The sequence below is a fragment of the Periophthalmus magnuspinnatus genome, chromosome 10, assembly GCF_009829125.3.
Source record: "Periophthalmus magnuspinnatus isolate fPerMag1 chromosome 10, fPerMag1.2.pri, whole genome shotgun sequence".
Lineage (NCBI taxonomy): Eukaryota > Metazoa > Chordata > Actinopteri > Gobiiformes > Gobiidae > Periophthalmus > Periophthalmus magnuspinnatus.
In genome coordinates, this window is record NC_047135.1 from 35,625,607 (window position 1) to 35,644,806 (window position 19,200).

The 19,200-nt window shown below is 43.8% G+C and overlaps 4 protein-coding genes across 5 annotated transcripts; 1 reads left to right on the forward strand and 3 right to left on the reverse strand.

Annotated features, from left to right (window-relative positions):
• Positions 1 to 249: 249 nt before the first annotated feature.
• On the reverse strand, positions 250 to 5,774 carry si:ch211-153b23.3 (uncharacterized). The gene is made up of 11 exons (XM_033974247.2): positions 5,751 to 5,774; positions 4,761 to 4,934; positions 2,647 to 4,086; positions 2,494 to 2,580; positions 1,961 to 2,065; positions 1,787 to 1,881; positions 1,512 to 1,697; positions 1,271 to 1,433; positions 719 to 884; positions 550 to 644; positions 250 to 471 (listed from the first exon to the last, which is right to left on the reverse strand). The coding sequence occupies exons 2-11, from the start codon at positions 4,915 to 4,917 to the stop codon at positions 386 to 388; spliced, it is 2,580 nt and encodes an 859-aa protein (XP_033830138.1). The 5' UTR covers positions 4,918 to 4,934; positions 5,751 to 5,774; the 3' UTR covers positions 250 to 385.
• A 961-nt stretch (positions 5,775 to 6,735) lies between these two features.
• irg1l (immunoresponsive gene 1, like) lies at positions 6,736 to 11,195 on the forward strand (the record flags this gene model as incomplete). Its single annotated transcript, XM_033974446.1, has 5 exons — positions 6,736 to 6,802; positions 6,880 to 7,067; positions 8,712 to 8,804; positions 9,150 to 9,355; positions 10,271 to 11,195. Coding segments are annotated over 5 exons (1,479 nt in total), but the record flags the coding sequence as incomplete, so codon positions are not given.
• A 1,676-nt stretch (positions 11,196 to 12,871) lies between these two features.
• Positions 12,872 to 14,421, reverse strand: glod5 (glyoxalase domain containing 5). Its single transcript, XM_033974326.2, has 4 exons — positions 14,320 to 14,421; positions 13,910 to 14,056; positions 13,068 to 13,223; positions 12,872 to 13,000 (listed from the first exon to the last, which is right to left on the reverse strand). Exons 1-4 carry the CDS (start codon positions 14,374 to 14,376, stop codon positions 12,878 to 12,880), a joined length of 483 nt encoding a protein of 160 aa, XP_033830217.1. The 5' UTR covers positions 14,377 to 14,421; the 3' UTR covers positions 12,872 to 12,877.
• A 367-nt stretch (positions 14,422 to 14,788) lies between these two features.
• On the reverse strand, positions 14,789 to 18,913 carry rlim (ring finger protein, LIM domain interacting). Of its 2 annotated transcripts, XM_033973961.2 has the most exons (5): positions 18,780 to 18,913; positions 17,763 to 17,980; positions 17,129 to 17,233; positions 16,936 to 17,057; positions 14,789 to 16,848 (listed from the first exon to the last, which is right to left on the reverse strand). In XM_033973961.2, exons 2-5 carry the CDS (start codon positions 17,929 to 17,931, stop codon positions 15,412 to 15,414), a joined length of 1,833 nt encoding a protein of 610 aa, XP_033829852.1. In that variant the 5' UTR covers positions 17,932 to 17,980; positions 18,780 to 18,913; the 3' UTR covers positions 14,789 to 15,411. The 2 variants fall into 2 exon arrangements, with proteins under 2 accessions (XP_033829852.1, XP_033829851.1); XM_033973960.2 differs by having other exon boundaries at positions 14,789 to 17,057.
• Positions 18,914 to 19,200: the final 287 nt, after the last annotated feature.

Consider the following 19,200-nt stretch of genomic DNA (forward strand, 5'->3'; position numbering starts at 1 on the left):
TTTATCTACAGTCTACGGCCCTGTCCTAAAGGCAGCAGGATTACACTTACAGTTACTCTGGATCACTGGGGGGTCACATGATCATCAGAGTTATGTCTTTTTATGTCTTTTTACGTCTTTGTAATAACATTTTTGAAGCAATAAAGAGAATTTAATGTAATATTCTGTGTTAATTACGAATTATGACCAAACACTGATCTGTGCATTTTAATAAAACATTTCACCACATCAGTATGTTTGAGGATTTATTTTACATATTTTAAAACATACAACAACATTGAGTCAAATAAATACATATTTACAACTAAAGTGCCTGAGACGCAGTGGTGTAGGAGTAAAGTATAAATATTAAATGAATGATAATGACATAAAACATTCAGACTCTTCACACCACGTTGGTTTTGATCCTCTCAAAGATCTGCAGGACTTTGGCCGCAGGGACACAACCTTCTCTCACGATGCTGATGGATCCTGGACAAAAGAACATATTTAACATTAAAATGATGAAGAGGAGCTGAACACAAAGACGAAGAAGAGTCTGAACGTCACCTTCATCTATGTTCAGACAGTTGACGACGGTGGAGGCGACCGTCTCGTTGGACTCTCCGTCGCACAGGACGCCCTGCAGCTTATGCCCCAGTCGACTGGAAATCAAACACGTTTGTTTTCAGTTCAAACCTGAATGACCCGCACCTTCATCAGCAGCTCCCTCGTTTACCTGATGACCATGTCGTGGTGGGTGCTGTCCATCTCTCCGCTGGGATTGGCCGAGGTGATGGCGAGGGGCCCGGTGATGTCACACAGATGTCCCGTGGCCGTGTGGTCAGGGACTCGGATCATGATGCTGTCTTTGGTTCCCACTCGCTCATAGGCCGGTCCCACCCCTAAGAACAGAGCAGTGACAGAAAAGGGTTAAAGAAATAATTAAAAACATTAAAAACGATGAGCGAGCGAATGTAGATCAACATTTAAAGAAAATATAAGTCATAGAAATGGACCATCGACGTCTCGCCTCGTCACAGCTGCATTTCACCCACAGACTGTAAAGACGTGACCACAGCTTCAGCTTCAGTCCAATGAAGCTCATCGAGGCTCGAGCAGTTACAGGGACAATTTGGAGCAAAGTTCCATATTCGGAATTCTGACGACGAGTGTCACGGCAACCAAAGAGCCAATCAGGAGCGAGACTGTTAAAGATAACGCCCCCCCACACCCACCCGGCGCGGTTATCAGGGAGCAGGATTACTCAGACGTTGTCGTGGAATCGTACCGAGTTTAAAAAGCCATTCTCCTTTCCTGACGATGCAGCTGACGCCTCCTGGATACACGCTCCTCATGAACTCCCAGAGCAGCTCGCTGAAGGGAGGCGCCGCCGCCACCAGCTGCTCCACGGTGGAGATGCAGATACAGATGGGCTTCTCTGCTGGTCTGTCCTGGTGTTTAACAAAACCGATTATAAACACAGCACTTCCAAAATGAAAAACAACACGTGATTCACTTTATATCTTTACTTTAATATTGTAGATTTTCTCGATGGCTTCTGGGTTTTTGCAGGACGCCGCCAGAGCGTACACCGTGTCCGTAGGAATACCGCACACCCCGCCGTCCTCCAGAAGCGCCGCGATCTTCAGCAGCCCGCTAGTGAGTCTGGAGTCCGCCAGGGGACACGGGGGGTCCGGGGGGGTCTCCTGTTTCAGCTGAGACGAGACATTAACAAAAATATGTCAAAAAGAATTCTGGGAAGAAAAAGTGCGTTGATTCATGACGAGCGTTTACGTGAGTTTACCTTTAATAACGCGGGACCAAGAGGGACGCCGCAGTTAGTCAAAGACGCCAGAGCCCCGTACACACAGACGACGCACAAAACGGCAAGTACGGCGACTGTTACGAAGAACGCAGGGAAGTTATGCAATAATAATAATAATAATAATAATATAGATTTTAATGCCTCTGTTCTTACTTTCTAGTTCATATGGAAGACTCTGGACGGTGGAAAGCAGGAAACAGACCAGCGCTAGCTCCATCACGATCGTCGTAATCAGCAGCACCAGGTTCTTATAGGCAGCTGGAATAAAAAAATAATAAAAATCAGCTTGACGACAACGATTACAAAGAAATACTGTCGTTTTTTTCGTGAGTCGTAACCACAGACTGTACAAAGAACTGGACTGAGCGAGCGCGACGAATGAAGCTCAAATTAGCCGAGTTTCGTATTAGGAATTCCGACCGCGAGTATCATAGCAACCAGAGAGCCAATCAGGAGCGAGGGTGTTGAAGTTACCGACCGTGTGTCAATTGAACCTGTTGCTAACGCTAGCAGGAGCGACCTCGCGGAAAGAAGGCGCCTGATTTGTCTGTTGTTAATGTTCGTGTCTAAATAAAACGTTTTGACACAGACAGGATTAGCGTGAATGGAGCTGGAAGCGGCGGCTAGCAGGTTAGCTTTGTCCATTTGTATATACAGTCTATGGCTCTACGTTTACCACAACTTACCAATTAGAATAAGAAACACGTTGGCGACCAAAAGCGCGATGGCTCCTGCTGTGAATCCGTAGGCCTCTTGCGAATTTTTTTCTGAAACTGTGAGTATAACATTAGCGTTAGCTCATAAAAACATGCGTCACTGTTAAATGTGTAAATTAGTACCTATAAACCGAAACCACGTCCACGCAGCCCACACGGCGACGTAAACGGAACAGATGACCGACCCAAACCGCCCGTTGTTTATCTGTAAGCGGCTGATGTAAGCTTGGACCACCGCTCCCGGGATGAGGACCCAAGGGACCGTGAGGCGGTTAAAGACGGGATCTTCGGCCGCCATCCTCGAATGAAGAGCTGAGAAACTTGCGATGCCGTTTACGAGGTAGAAGAGCGCGTCAGATGCGTGGCAGGGGTCACTCCGACTCTCTGACGTTCCCTCGTTCTTCCGGCATTTGAAAGCGTCGGTCAAACGTTTGGCAGACACTGGCTGCGGTCCTACGGGGATGAGCGACTTCTCGGCGATGGTGTTGATTAACCGCGCGAAGGTCCCGTAAAGAGAGACGGCGGTAAAAAGACAACAAGATACGCCGAAAAACACGTAGTAGTCCTGAAACCGGATCTGAGGGATGGTCGAGATCGTCACCAGTAAAAAGAGCAGATTGTGAACCAGTTCGAGCCAGTCTGCGTTCAAACTTCCAGCGCAAACCACCAAAGAGGCGAGAATAACGAACCAATCGCCGGTCATCGCTTCTCTGCCCGTAGACGCGTCCGCTGAAGATACCGCGAACTCGTCCCACGCCTTGATAGCCCAGTACGTTGCGTGTAGCCCGAATTTGGTAGTGTGGTACGAGTCTTGGCGTAGATTGGCGTAATAACTTGAGAAAAGCTGAGCGACTGAGATTATCGTGACCCACGTAACCGCCAGATCAAAACTTACAAAATACCCGAAACTGTAGAATATAAAGATAAAAGGGGAAACGGTATCGCAGAAAAATCCTAACGCCATCGGTTCGGCGTATTTTGTGTTTTTCTTCTTTTCCTCACCAATCTTCTGAGCTCTGGCGGAGTTGGCCGTGCCCAATAAAAGGACGTTAAAAAGCGGCGTGCCGAAACCTTTCAGGACGAGTCGCTGGGTCAGGCCTTTCAGAAGCAGCGCCGCGGAACCGTAAATCGCAAAGATCAAAATGAGCAGCTCAAGGACGCCAGAGACGATCAAGGCCCAGGAGCTGAAAACGAGACCGAGGGCTTCGAAAATGAGCGTGAACGTGATCGCGCCGAAAACGAACGGCATGATGTAGTTCACCGTGGCGGAGCAAAAGGCGAGAACAAAGGACAGGATGATGTAAGCGACGAGACCGGAGATGGCGGATTCTTCGTAGTAACGGTTCGCATAACTGAGCTGAAAGAACGAGGTTGAGTTGTTGAGTAAATTGTGGTCGTGAGGGGGCGGAGTCACAGCGCCAAAGTAGATTTTAGTAGCGCCGTAGCTGCTCCAGAGGGCGCTGTACCCGATGAACGCCGTGCCACTGAGATGGTCATATTTACGGAAGGAAAGCAGACCGGCCACGAGCTGACAGACGCCCCCGATGATGATCAGCTGAAGACCTGGCAACGAAAATACAACGTGAATGTACCTGGGCCCATCGCTACTTCAACAAAATAACAACGAGTAAAACGTAAATAACAGAAGAAAAAACAACAAATGGGGTGGATTACGGCGCCCTCCAGGGGACCCAGTGAGAATTACAACACATATATATCCGCGGGGTTGTGCAGACTGAAAGGGACCAGTAGTGTCCAGCAGTAATCCGACCAGAACTTGGACGAGCAGCCAAACGTCTTCACTCTTAAACCTTTTGTCCAGTTACAGATTTAAATTTTCTTTTATTATGGGTCAGACCTGGACGACACAGAAGTCATTTTGTCCAGAATCCGCCAATTATTAGTCCTCAAAGTTATGCAAAACAGAACAGAAAAATCCCTTCGCAATAATATTTTGTATTCTCACTATGTCCCCTGGAGGGTTCCGTAGCTCCATTTTATTTTGACTTTTTAAAAACGAATTAAACTTGATAATTAATTTAGCAGAAAGAATTCCACTTAAGTCTGAACTCTGCTGTGAACTTCATGTTTTTATTGAGGTCTGAGGCTGAAACTGCACAGAAACATCACTCAATCTGACGTTTTTATACCTTTTTTTTTTTACATTTAACTCAGTTTTGTGTTCACACTGAGTAAAAAAAACACAATAAAGTCTCTTGGGTTCGTTTGGACTTTACCTGCGAGCACGTTCTCCAGCCCGGACGGTGATGTTCCTGTTCTGGCCGTGTTGAAGTTCTGCAGGAGCACGAGGAAAGCGCTGATCCCGTTGGACAGCATTCCCAAGACTCCGGGCTCACCATAATAACTGGCTGGAAAACCGTCTGATCCCGACATGGTCCTGTTCACTTCAGCTGTAACAAAAACAAACACTTTCACCCGGGAACGTCCTCTCCACCGTAAACTGCTGCACTTGTAAGATAAAACAGTGAATGGGTTTATAATGCTTTTTTTTTTTTAGGATTATTACTTCAGAAACTAGAGATTCTTTGGGTTTGGACCATGAACATTCCTCGTGGGAATCACCGGACAAAAGGTCAGTCTCTGTTTCACACGGTGGAGTTACTGTTTGAAAGAAAAACACACAAATGATCTCCACACCTTAGACTCTCTTCACTCTTCAAATCCAGACTCAAAACTCACCTGTTCAGACCGTCCTGCCTTTTATAACCAATCACACGTCTTTTATAAATCAGTTTTTTGTCATGTTTTATTGTATTTGTCTGTTTTTATCTGATTTTTGTCTTGTTTTTGTCTCGTTGTTGGGTGTTTTGAAAGGCGATTATAAATAAAATGCATTATTATTATTATTATTATTATTATTATTATTATTATTATTATTATTATTATTATTTAATTATTTATTTTTTTGTTTTTTTTATTATTATTATTTTTATTATTATTATTATTATTTATTTATTTTTTTTATTATTATTTCTTTCTTTCTTTATTCTTTATTTGACAGGGACCTTGTACAAATTCATTAATCTTACAAGGAAAAGATGATTTGCACCAGATTTAGCTACTGCTACTTTCCATCTGCAGTCCCCGAGCAGGTGAACACATTATTATTATTATTATTATTATTATTATTATTATTATTATTATTATTATTATTATTATTATTATTATTATTATTATTAAATGGAACACAGAAAACGAGCGCTTACCTGACAGAGCTGGGCCAGGTGAGGTCTGAGGTGAAGTGTTTAAGGTTTGACCGGGGCTCGTTTTAAATACTTTGGTGGGAGGAGTCACAGAATTCCCCACCGGAGCGAGTCCAGTGACATCTGAGAGCCGGGGTGACACATGCCTCACACAAAAAACATAAAAAGTCCACTCCCAATGTTTCCATTTCCTGAAACAGAATTCCGATGACCAGTGAGGAAATTTTTCTTTGTTTACTGTTGTCCAGAGCTGAAGGTGCGTGGGGTTTATATAAAGGACGAGGCTGCGCGCTTCAGAGCAGCATCCACCCTCTGCTCCGTCTGCTCCGTCTGCTCCGTCTGCTCCGTCTGCACCGTCTGCTCCGTCTGCTCCGTCTGCTCCGTCTGCTCCGTCCCGACATGATCTCTGCTCTACAGGTGAGTCTGAAAATGTAAAAGGAGGATAAAAAAACACTACAATTTATTTATTTATTTTAATTTGTAGACAAAATATTCAAGAGAGTTTTTTAAATTTTATATCAGCTCAGATTAGATTTTAGAAACAAACTAAATTGTCTTAAAAAATCCTTGAAGTTTGTCATCTAAGTCCACAAAATAAAATAAATATTGATACATTTATATATTCTCAAAACATAAACATACAGAGGCAAAAAGTTACTCAAGTAAAAGTAAAAGTGTCACATGAAAAAGTACTGAAGTAAAAGTATTCAAGGACCTGTTTAAAAATGCACTTCAAGAGTAAAAGTAAAAGTATTTCACATAAGTGTAAATGAAGAGATAATGATAAAAATGAGAGATTTTAGTCACAGAAACAAACAATTTCTTCTTTTTCGTCTGAATTTCATGTGTTTATTTTTGTTTTGCTCAAAGTCGAAGCTCGAACTCGAAAACTTAATAAACATCCCGTCAAATCAGATGAAAAGTACTTTATACTTTTTACTTTACTCGGATGTTTTTCTTTTTCTAATCTCATGAACTTGTCCTTTTGTCTTCTGTCCAGAAAACCCTGACGCCCGTCCCGTGGGTCAGAGGGCTGCACATGTCGGCTGTGAAAGGTGCCGTCCCGTCCAGTCTGTCCACGCTCGTCCCTCTGTCCCCGCGTCTCATCTGTCCCGTTCTTGTCTCTTCTCAGTTCTGGAGCGTCCGTCCCCCGACCTCACGGTGACGGGGAGTTTTGGCAGGTTCATCAGCGAAGTGAGGCCCGTCCACCTGTCCCCCGTCGTCCTGGAGCGCAGTAAGAGGATGGTCCTGGACAGTATCGGAGTGGGACTCATCGGGACGACCACGGACGTGTTTGAGCTCGTCCTGCGGCACTGTCAGGTCAGACACAGAGCTCCGGTGTGAACGAAATGGAGTTTACAGAAGTTTAAGTCTCAAAAACACATCTCCAAAGCTCAAAACGCTCCGTTCCACCTTGTGATGTCATCAAGTGGTAGTTTTCAAGTTAACTCCTCCCACTTTTACCTTTAGTTCAGTAGAAATTGAACATTTTTCCACGTCTGAAATGATCCAAATGATTCTATAAATGAAGGTGTGTGGAGTTTAAAAACACAGTGGAGCACTTCCTGTATCACCACATGATGACATCACAAGGTGGAACAGAGTGTTTTCTGTCTGAGAGAAGAACTCAAGCGTGTGTGAAACGTGTGTGACTGTGATGAGGAAACACGGCCCTTTAAGTCAAAGGGAAAAGTGTAAAAGTGAAACTAAGTCACTAAAAACAGAACGAAGACACAGACTCAGGACAGACTGAGGCTTTGAGACTCAAACATGAAACTTTTCCATTAAAGGGCATTTAGTCCTGGTTTAGTCCTGGTCTTGTCCTGGTTTAGACCTGGTTTAGTCCTGGTTTAGTCCTGGTTTAGTCCTGGTTTAGTCCTGGTCTTGTCCTGGTTTAGTCCTGGTTTAGTCCTGGTTTAGTCCTGGTCTTGTCCTGGTTTAGACCTGGTTTAGTCCTGGTTTATTCCTGATTTAGTCCTGGTTTAGTCCTGGTTTAGACCTGGTTTAGACCTGGTTTATTCCTGATTTAGTCCTGGTTTAGATCTTGTTTAGTCCTGGTTCAGTCCTAGTTTAGTCCTGGTTTAGTCCTGGTTTAGTCCTGGTTTAGTCCTGGTTTAGTCCTGGTTTAGACCTGGTTTAGACCTGGTTTATTCCTGATTTAGTCCTGGTTTAGATCTTGTTTAGTCCTGGTTCAGTCCTAGTTTAGTCCTGGTTTAGACCTGGTTTAGACCTGGTTTAGACCTGGTTTAGACCTGGTTTAGTCCTGGTTTAGACCTGGTTTAGACCTGGTTTAGTCCTGGTTTAGTTCTGGTTTAGTCCTGGTTTAGACCTGGTTTAGTCCTGGTTTAGTCCTGGTTTAGTCCTGGTTTAGACCTGGTTTAGACCTGGTTTAGACCTGGTTTAGACCTGGTTTAGTCCTGGTTTAGATCTTGTTTAGTCCTGGTTCAGTCCTAGTTTAGTCCTGGTTTAGACCTGGTTTAGACCTGGTTTAGACCTGGTTTAGACCTGGTTTAGTCCTGGTTTAGTCCTGGTTTAGTCCTGGTTTAGTCCTGTTTTAGACCTGGTTTAGTCCTGGTTTAGTCCTGGTTTAGTCCTGGTTTAGTCCTGTTTTAGACCTGGTTTAGTCCTGATTTAGTCCTGGTTTAGATCTTGTTTAGTCCTGTCCCATTTGTGGAAAAAAACTTGGACAAATCATTGTTTTTGTGTCAATCTGCTGGGACGGGGGACACATGACTCACACCTGGGACTGTCCCGGGTCAGTGGGGGGTGTGGTCACTCTGTGCAGTCCCCCCTTTACTCCCTGTGGACCTGGGCCTGTGAAAGACTTAAACACTGAGAGACAAAGACAGTGTTTGTGTGAGTGAAAGGAGCAACTTTCAGCTCTTTGGTCGTCTGCCAGGATCATTTTTCACAATATTTATAAATAAAAGTGTTAATTTTGACACGGTCCCTTTCTCTGTGCAGCACCTGTACGGCCCAGACGGACTCAGCTCTGTGTACGGACGGCGGGGCATCAGACTTTCCCCGACACTGGCTGCCTTTGTGAACGGAGTGGCTGTGAGTTTATTTATTTACAGCAGAGAGAAAACTGAGAAACTATTTTTGTTTTATTTTCGTCCTCATTTTTTCTTTGGAAATGAGAGAAACAGACGTTGCTTCATGTCTGTGCTAATAATCAAATGAATGTACAATTTCCACTTTGCCCAGTCGAGGCGTTTGGAGCTGAATATATCTGTTTACAAACGGAAATAAGTGTGTGTGTGTGTGTGTGTGTGTGTGGGTGTGTGTGTGTGTGTTTTCTGAGCTGAGACACACACTCTTCATCATGTTCATTAGTGAGATCGAACACTCCGGAGATGTGCGCGTTAGGATTTCACACTAAAAGTCTCCGTGTCGTTCCAGACTCATTCCATGGACTTTGATGACACATGGCACCCCGCCACGCACCCCTCCGGAGCCGTCCTGCCCGCTGTGCTGGCGCTCAGTGACACGACGCCGGACAAGCACAAACCCAGCGGCCTGGACCTCCTGCTGGCCTTCAACGTGGGCATCGAGGTCCAAGGACGGCTCATGAGGTTCTCTAACGAGGCCCACAACATTCCCAAAAGGTGTGTGTTTTAATAATCGTGTTGGATTTGGATTCGCAGCGGGAACGACATCAGCCAACCTGCAGAAAAACAAGCGAAGCCGGACGGAAAAACACGCCAGAAAAATCAAACAAACACACGGACGATTCATGAAGGACGTTATTATGAGTCTGATTGTCCCGAAGAGTCAGAGCCGTGAACGATAAGACTCACAATCTGTCCAAACATTCACCCCCAAACACAAGCCATGCCCCAAAAACATATTTAAAGTTTGATAAATCGCTGAAGTAAATAAAGACGATGAACGATAAAACTCAAACCAAACCAGAAACAGATTATTCACAAAACTGTTTCTAACTTGAGCTGCAGAATGAAACACTTTAGTCGTTCGTTTGTGTCGTTTTCGTTCATAATTCACAGCTCGAATCTGATCATACTGCAAAAAAAAAAAGTATCAACAATGAATATTGGCCCCAAAAATGATGGTTCCAGGTTGTTTTTGTTTGTTTCTTTTCTTTGTTTGTCTCGGTGAGTCTGGACGTCCTGTTTTTGGTCTTTTTTTTTGTGTAGGGAAAGTTCATAAGCTGTTTTATCGTTAGGGACCGTCCTTATTTTACATTGACTCACCGTGATCTTTTTCCTTTGTTACTTAGTTTATTTTGGGCACAGGGTTTGGTTAAGGTTTTGTTTTTTTGTTTTTTGTTTTTTTCAATGGCTTTAAAACTTGAGAAAAACTAGAAAGTAAAAAGAAATTTTTAAAAAAGTGTGGAACGGTGTGTCCTCATTAAATATATTTTGATCGTTTTTTGGGTCATGACAAATATACTGAACGATACGTGGACATAGTGATTGTTGTGCCAGGCCTCATGACGCGTCTGATTAAACTTTGTCTGATTAAACTTTGTCTGATTAAACTTTGTCTTATTCCTCCTGCAGGTTCCACCCTCCCAGCGTCGTGGGGACCATGGGCAGCGCGGCGGCCTGTGCCCGTCTTCTGTCTTTAGACGCCTCTCGTTGCAGTCACGCCTTGGCCATAGCGGCCTCTCTGTCTGGGGCCCCCATGGCCAACGCCGCCACCCAGTCCAAACCGCTTCATATCGGCAATGCGGCGCGTTTGGGCCTGGAGGCGGCTCTGCTGGCCTCTAGGGGCCTGGAGGCGAGTGCGTTTGTTTTGGATGACACTCCGGGCGTGGCAGGATTCAGTGCCTTTTATGAAGATTACGCTCCACAGGCTTTGGAGACGCCGACGGAAAATGTCCAGTTCCTGTTGGAGGTTCAGGACATGGGGTTCAAACGATTCCCGGCTCATCTGGGGATGCACTGGGTGGCAGACGCGGCCGCCTCCATCAACAAGCTCATGGTCGGGGCCGGTGTCGCCGCGGTGCTGCCGGAACAAGTGGAGGAAATCCTGATCCGAGTCCCGAAATCCAAATACATTAACAGACCGTTCCCTGAATCGGAGCACGAGGCGCGTCACTCTTTCCAGTTCAACGCCTGCACTGCCCTCCTGGACGGGGAAGTGACCGTCCAGTCCTTTACCCCCGCCGCCATCGCGCGCCCGGACCTGCACGCTCTACTGAACCGCGTCAGGGTGGAGCATCCCCACGACAACCCGGCCAATTTCAACCGGATGTACGGAGAGCTGCGGGTGACGCTCAGCGGGGGGGACGTCCTGACCGGCCGCTGTGACACGTTCTACGGCCACTGGAGGAACCCCCTGACCGACCAAAGTCTGAGGAAGAAGTTCAGGAACAACGCCGCGACGGTCCTGCCCCCAGAACAGGTGGAGGAGCTCATCCAGGTGATAGAGAACCTGGACCAGATGGAGGACAGCGCCCCCCTCCTGTCAAAACTGCAATAACATCATAGTAACAGCGAGTTCATCCATAAAACGCTCGACGTGGAGAGACAGTCCAATGTGTTTTTATAAAGAACAAAATCATCAGCAGCGACAGAACGACAGCGAGGATTTAACCAACAGGAAGTGAAAAGACACTGGTCAAACAAAAGAGAAGTGTCCCAGAGCGCCCCCTGTCCTCAGAACCTCCTCCTGCAGGAACAACTCACAGAAACTCAGTGGGAAAAACCTCCAGGACTAAACCAGGACTAAACCAGGACTAAACCAGGACTAAACCAGGACTAAACCAGGTCTAAACCAGGACTAAACCAGGACTAAACCAGGTCTAAACCAGGACTAAAACCAGGACTAAACCAGGTCTAAACCAGGACTAAACCAGGTCTAAACCAGGGCTAAACCAGGACTAAACCAGGACTAAACCAGGACTAAACCAGGACTAAACCAGGACTAAAACCAGGACTAAACCAGGTCTAAACCAGGACTAAACCAGGGCTAAACCAGGACTAAAACCAGGACTAAACCAGGGCTAAATCAGGACTAAACCAGGACTAAACCAGGACTAAACCAGGACTAAACCAGGACTAAACCAGGACTAAACCAGGACTAAACCAGGTCTAAATGAGCCGCTGCTGATGTGTCCAGGACTAACACCATTTGCAGATAAAATCATTTCTCTTGTAAAAACTTTGACCTGGTTCCTTTCTGTTATTATTATTATTATTATTATTATTATTATTATTATTATTATTATTATTATTATTATTATTATTATTATTGCTGTATATTGTTGTTGATCTTTTAAGTTATTATGAATCTTATTGTAACATTTTCATTGTGTTGTTTTGTGCAATAATGACTCAAATAAAGAATAAAAACTCAAATAAATGTGCTGTTATTAGTACAAAGTGTTTAGTTCGATTTACTCAAAGAAACACAATAATAATATTTCCCAAAGTCCTGAGTAAATGTGCCAAAGTCGTCTGTGATCATCATAAAGCCTGAGGGACGTCTCAGATCATAAACATCAGGTTTTATAAGTGAAGTGTTGAGTTAAAGTTTAGTTAAACTTGTTTGAGACAAACACGACGCCTTTACGTCTTTAAAGGTTTTACAGTAAAGTGGACGGGACTTTTCTCTTTCCTGGTGATAGTTTCTGTTTTGTCTGAACTTGTGAATCATTACGTCTCCAGGACCAGACTTTATTTAAGGCTTAAGGAGATTATCAGAGTGAAAAAGGAGCAGTTAAAGTTTGAGTTTCAGACGACTGTGTTTATGTGACAGGGAAAGATTTAAGATCAGAAGTGATTTAGTTTATTTAATCACAACTCAGCAAATCCCCACAGCTCCACAAACTAAAGGGTTTAATGTAATAATAATAATAATAATAATAATAATAATAATAATAATAATAATAACAGTAATAATAATAATAATAATAATAATAATAATAATAACAGTAATAATAATAATAATAATAATAATAATAATAATAATAATAACAGTAATAATAATAATAATAATAATAATAATAATAATAATAACAGTAATAATAATAATAATAATAATAATAATAATAATAATAATAATAATAATAATAATGACCCATTCACATAAGCCTTGTTGATTAAATATATTTTATTTAATTTTTATTTTATTTTTAATTTAAGTATATTTGTCTGTTTCATTTATTGGTCGTAGTTTGACACTTCTATGAGATTATGGTCAGGGTCTCTGAAGTACACTGAGGTGATGGGGCCCATCGCTCCGCTTCTTTCAACTGGACCTTCTTCAATTTTAACTCCACAAATCTGCAAAAAACAGAATAATGAGAATGATGAACAGAAAACAGAAAAACACTGTAATAAAACATTTTACTTTGAGGTGAGCGGCCACAGCTGCCAAAGGCGTTTGAGTGATGAGACAGAGGTCAGCGGACCCCGGGGTCGGACTCTTGGCTTTAGGCTCAAACTCTTTGCCGAGTTCGTGGAGGTTAAACTTCTGTCGTCCAAATCCCAAAGCTTTACGGTCGCCCTGGATCAGAGAAGAGAAAAGAATACTGCAGTAGTACACGGTCGTAGTAGTACTAACATTTTAAATATACACAAACAGTGACATCTACAGGTGAGTGTCGTCATAACACTGAGACAGGACCAAGTTTACTGCGATAAAATACAGTTTATCCACTTAACCTCCTGAGACTCGAGCTCCTACAGGACTTTATTTTCAAAAACTATTAAGAGCCTGAACACAGACATTTTGTGTAAAAAACAATGAGAAACAATTGTGCCTTTAGGAACAATGTGTCTCATTTGTGCAGCTGACAGGAGCAGGAAGACGTATGCCTTTAAATAAAAAAAATAAAATATATAATAATAATAATAATAATAATAATAATAATAATAATAATAATAATAATAATTAAAATACAATAAAAAATAAAATAAAAAATAAAATAAAAAACAATTAAATTTTAAAAGAAAATACAAATAAATACAAATTAAAACAAAATAAATATTCTAAACTCTTAGAAATATTCAAAATTGAACATAATCTTGTTGCTGTTCTTCTAAAAATTTGCACTGTGGCCTAAACAACTCAAAATGTGTTGTCCACAGATGAGGACACCGGGTCTCAGGAGGGTAAAACAGCTCGTGGTCAATTTACCAGACAAACTAATGATGAAAAACACAAAACCCTGCTCTGACTGTGGATCATACCTTAAAAGTAATGACCTCCATCCCAAGAACAGATGAATAAAAGTGGACGGTGCGGGGGACACTCCTGACCGTGAGCACCAGATGGTCCAGATGAGTCACTTTCACTGGACAGTTTCCTTTGGCGGCTCTTTGAGTCTGAATACAGGCCTGTGTCAGGGTCAAGCAAATGGACATTAACCTGGTGTAGGTCAAACACACGTGATTAGTCTCATACATGCAGCCTGAGTGTGCAGAGCAGCGCCTCCCTGCGGTCAGTGAGGAGAAGACAAAGCACCAAACTCAGACGTGTTTGCAGGAAGCGCGTCTGATGTGAATGGATTTGACTTTACGCGGTTTATGTCCCGTTTATCCACGAAACTAGAACAATCTGTGTCTAAGAAACAAACATCCACACAAACTAGAGCCAGTACCTTCAGGAGAACTCTCTGGAACAGGCCCAGGTGCGTCGAGACTCTGCGGAGCGCCATCCCAGTGCGCCTCCTCTGTGCGCCTCCCCCTGTGCGCCTCCTCTGTGCGCAGCGGACACTTCCTTGTATGAGTCTTCCCCTGTGCGCCTCCCCCCGTGTGCACCTCCTCTGTGCACCTCCTCTGTGCGCCTCCCCCCGTGTGCGCCTCCTCTCCTCCCCCCGTGTGCACCTCCTCTGTGCGCCTCCCCCCGTGTGCGCCTCCTCTGTGCACCTCCCTTGTGTGCGGCCACTTCCTCGTTTAAAGTTTGGTGTGATGCTGTTTTTACTTCATGAACAAATGACTCATGAAAGTTTACGTCATTATTAAAGTTATATTCATGTTTTTGATGTAATTTATTTAAAAACTCTGATAAATGTGTGAACAGATGAAGACGCCCTGAGTTTCTTCATTTGCAAAGAAAACACACGTGCCTTTAGTCAACATGTTTAATGATACATACATTATAGATTTAAGTGAACAAAGAAAAGTACATAACTATGTAAAATACCAGAAATAAACACATCTGTTTATCAGAACCTTTATATGTCAAAATGACGTATGTTATTGATATTATAAAAGAATCGAGTTTTGAAGCTAAACCAATTTATGGGAGATTATTATGGCCAAATTATTTTACAAGCATATTTACAGCTAATACTCTGAACAATACCAACATTCAGCTTTGATGAGGCTTTAAAGGGAGAATACAAAAGAGCCAAAAGAGCCAGCTCAAAGCCTCCACACATAAACCTCAGAGTTTCGTGAGGCTCGGGCCGGTGCAGGTGACTTTGGAGGTGCATAGCTGCTTGTTAACTACAGGTTGATTTCGACAGCATGCATATCGTGAGATTAAATTTGAGTTATATTAACAAATGTCTTGTACAATGCAGCAAGTGCTGTGTTTTGAAAACACCTCAACCAAATTGTATTACTACATTATAATAAACTCGCCTAAGGTAAGAAAGAAACTTCAAAACTCATAACACTTCTGTCAAGCCTCTCATGGAGGTTGGATACTACATAATTTAATTTGAGACTTAAGGCCCCATGCTAAACTAAACCACACTCTCCCGATTGGCCGACACCAGGACAGCTCTGCGGCAAATGGGACATGTGGAATTCTCAGACAACCAGCGATCGATGCAGTGAACGTGGTACTCGTGAGAGCAGGGCAGCTTACGGAGCTTATTACCTTCTGCATATTCTGTTATGCAAACACTGCAAGTCTTTAGGGCGTCGCTCTCACCAAAGTTGCGCATGGAGAGGTTATCGATCTGTTCTTTGGTTAGTCCTTGGGGTTGGTCTTCGTCGTCATCATTTAGAAGGAAAAAGTGGGCGAGGCGAAGGAAAGGAAGAGAACTGGGCTCCTCAAAACTTATGGGGGGCCTGGGCCGTGCCCGACCACCCGCAGCTGGGGGAGGAGCATCTCCTTCATCTGAATTCCCCTCAACTGTCCGTGGTCTGGCCCCATCGGGGGCAGACTGCTGGTCCCCGGGGGCAGCGGGGTCAGCAGCACCGGGTGCTTCTCCATTACTGAGGTCTGCTTCAGCCATGTCTGGCGGAGTGTTAGCGCCACGATTTGAATCGGTCGAGTCAGAGTCTGAATCCATGAGGTAGCCAAGTTCCCCAAAACCAGTCATAATTTGGCGGATCATAGACTGCAGTGCCATCGATGTGGCCTCTCCTAAACCTGCGTCAGAGATTCGCCTGATGGGGATTCGGATGGTGCTAACGTAAGTCCTGACACCAGCACGCTCAGAGCGAGAGAAAGTCCGGCGGAAACCACCGCGCTCGCTTTCGTAAAGAAAGGTATTGTTTGAGTTCTGAGAGCGTGAGCGAGTGCGGCTTGCGATGCTGTCTCTTTGGCGGTACTCCCCTGGACGCACACGGCGCACTTGAAGATCGAGCATTATGGTCGGAGGGCGTCGGCCAGTTGCACCACCATCTCCAGCAGTGACCTCCCCCTCCTGAGAATCAGGGTTGATGGGCTCAGCAGCAGGTTCTGCCGAAGCCTGGGGCGGCTGAAGATCTTCATCAAGAGGGCTCTGCCTCGCAGAAATGTGTTGTCGAGTCCGAGAACTGCCCTCAACCTGAGGTACAGGTGGATTGCTACTAGTAGAATTTGAGCTTTGGCTGCTAGGGGCATTATGTACGGTTTGAAGAACATATGGCAGCTCAAGTGTTAGAGGGGAACGACTTCTAGCTGTTCGTGCCCTTGTTCTGTGAGGCTCAGGGCTGCGACTGCGAGGTCGTCTCTGTCCTCTGCGTGGAGAAGGTGACGGGGGAGGCGGTGACAATGGAGTTTGTACGAGAGCAACCTCTGGTGCCGAGGGCGGTTCTTGAAGTACATGTTGCGAAACTTGTTCATGTTCTGGCTCCGGTTCCACGATTACAGCCAACTCCTCCACCACTGGTTCTTCTACAACATCTGTCTCCATTGGGGCTGGAGGATCTGCATTTTCCACTTCCTCCTCTTGACCATCAGGAGTCACCTGCTCACCATCCACAGCCAAGTTACGGTTTACACTGATTTCCAGACTGAAGCGAAAGTCGCCACTGTTTGGATTGGTTTGACTTACAGCTCGCCAGGACTGATTCCCACGATGGCCTGTCCTTGTAGTGTTGCCTGTGCGCCTCACTGTGTTCAGCCAGTCTAAAAGACTATCTCCATTGACAGGCTCCTCAGGGTTTCCTGGTTGGTCTGAAAAAATATAAGGTGGCATAAACAGGATATCAGCGTCATTACATAAGCACATTTCACATTACCCTTACCGCCAACATCTTCTCCACTCTGTAAACTCGCAGCATTATTCTGTTGGTCCAGACCATGTTTTATTTGCTGAAGTCTACTGATCAGCTCATCTTCAGTCACCTCACCTAAAACAGAGAAAATGTATTTATCTGATTTTGTAACTTTGACATACATCGATTCCAACATAAAACTTATACGTTAATCAGAGCAAAAAATAAATAAAAACAAACAAAAAACGTCTTGAGCTGAACACTAATAGGACAATACCAAAAACCTCCGCACTTACCAGGGCATGCCACTGTCCATTCAATGCCCTCTCCCTGAAGGATGCTCCGCTAAAGGATGCTCCAAACTTATATTTTCCCTCCCACTCTCCTGGGACAGAAATGAATTGGACGCTTCAGTTGCCCATTATCAGCTACATGCTGAGCATGGCGACAAATTACATCAAGAGGTTAACTAATCTAACATGTGAGAATGCTGACTGTTTTAAATGAATACAGGGGATTTTATCTGAAGTTCAACACCAGCACAAATATGTAAAATATTTAATGAAATGTAATGTATTCAATGTTATTTTCTCCAAATACATGTTCAAACACTACTAAAGTACCAGAACTGGAATGATTTTTAAAGGATGAATTTATCTTATACCTGGTGTCCCCAGGAGATTGTTGTCCCTCATGAGACGGTAGTCCTCATCGCTGAGATTATTAACAAACTGGTAAAAAGCCTCTTCTCTGTCCAGGCGGTCCAGTTGACTTCTCCGCTGGGAGTCTGGTTGGTCAGTGCCACTTTGATCTGTGCTGTCTGATCCTTCCATTGATGCAGAAGGGGCAGTTCACGTGTGGTCTCCAGAGACAGTTCAACAGCTGCAAGTTAAATACAAACAGCATTTAGTTTGACATATTACTCTACAAATAACTGAACTAGTGACCGTAAGTCCAGGACGTTCGCATTTCCATTAACTTAATAAAAGTGTTATCAGTGTTATCACTGTATAAACTCGCAGAATAAACTAAAAAAAACTGTGGTGAAGAAACAAAAACACTGAACCACTGTGTTTTACATCAGAGCTGAAAGAACCGAATCTCAGAACCACTGAACTGGCTCGAGATAAAAACAAAATGGAATCACTTAGCCTGGGCAGCTAGCACTAGCCTGGGCAGCTAGCATTAGCCTCGTCCCTAAACAGCGACGCGATCGACACAAACACTGCGCTTTAAAACCGTGTCCTTGAACAAAAACAACACGTGGTATTTTATTTAAACTGTTATATAGAATCTTCAGAGTTGTTAAAATAAAGGATTAACGGATCGCTAACGTTATTCCCATTTGATTATGAGACTAGCCTGTTAGCTTAGCTGTTGGACTGGTTGTCATCGAGTCAACGCTGCGGGTTAAAAGTAGCGATATTTTTTTTTTTATTGACACTACAAACATTTGTGTTTGTTTGCGTCACTTCTCATAAACTAATGAAAATGTAAAACACACAAACTGAGATGAACATTACCGCAGACTAACAGCAGAGCGACGTCAGGGAATGACGTCCCCGTAACAGTAAACATGCTAACAGGAGCTAACAGGGGCTAACAGGAGCTAATATAACCACCACCAAGAAAAGAGACGGGAAAACACTCAGACACAGAAAAACACGGTCCAATACTCTACCGGGTTTATGATCTTTACGTCGCCGTGATGGACACACTGGGTTTGTTAAATGTCTCTGTAAAAAGCCTTGACTGTTTGTCTAAGTGCGATTGGTTTCCATTTTCTTTCTTTGCAGAAGGACCATGGACGCCTCTTCCGGATTCTACATTTGACCCCGAGTTTAAAGTGACAGGCACCGAGCTCCAAAATAAACACAATACTTCTGCTAATTATAATAGTTACCAGAAGCTTCTAATAATGTAATTAATATTTAATTTAGATTATATCACTGTACAATACGCGGGGAAACCCTAGTGAATGTTGAAACTTTTCTTTTTAAATTAATGACCCGGTGAGGCTGTGGGTAAAACAGTCAACGTACAAAGCGAAGATTTTCAATATAAACTGACACCATTTTTGTTACTGATCCTTGTCGTTACTG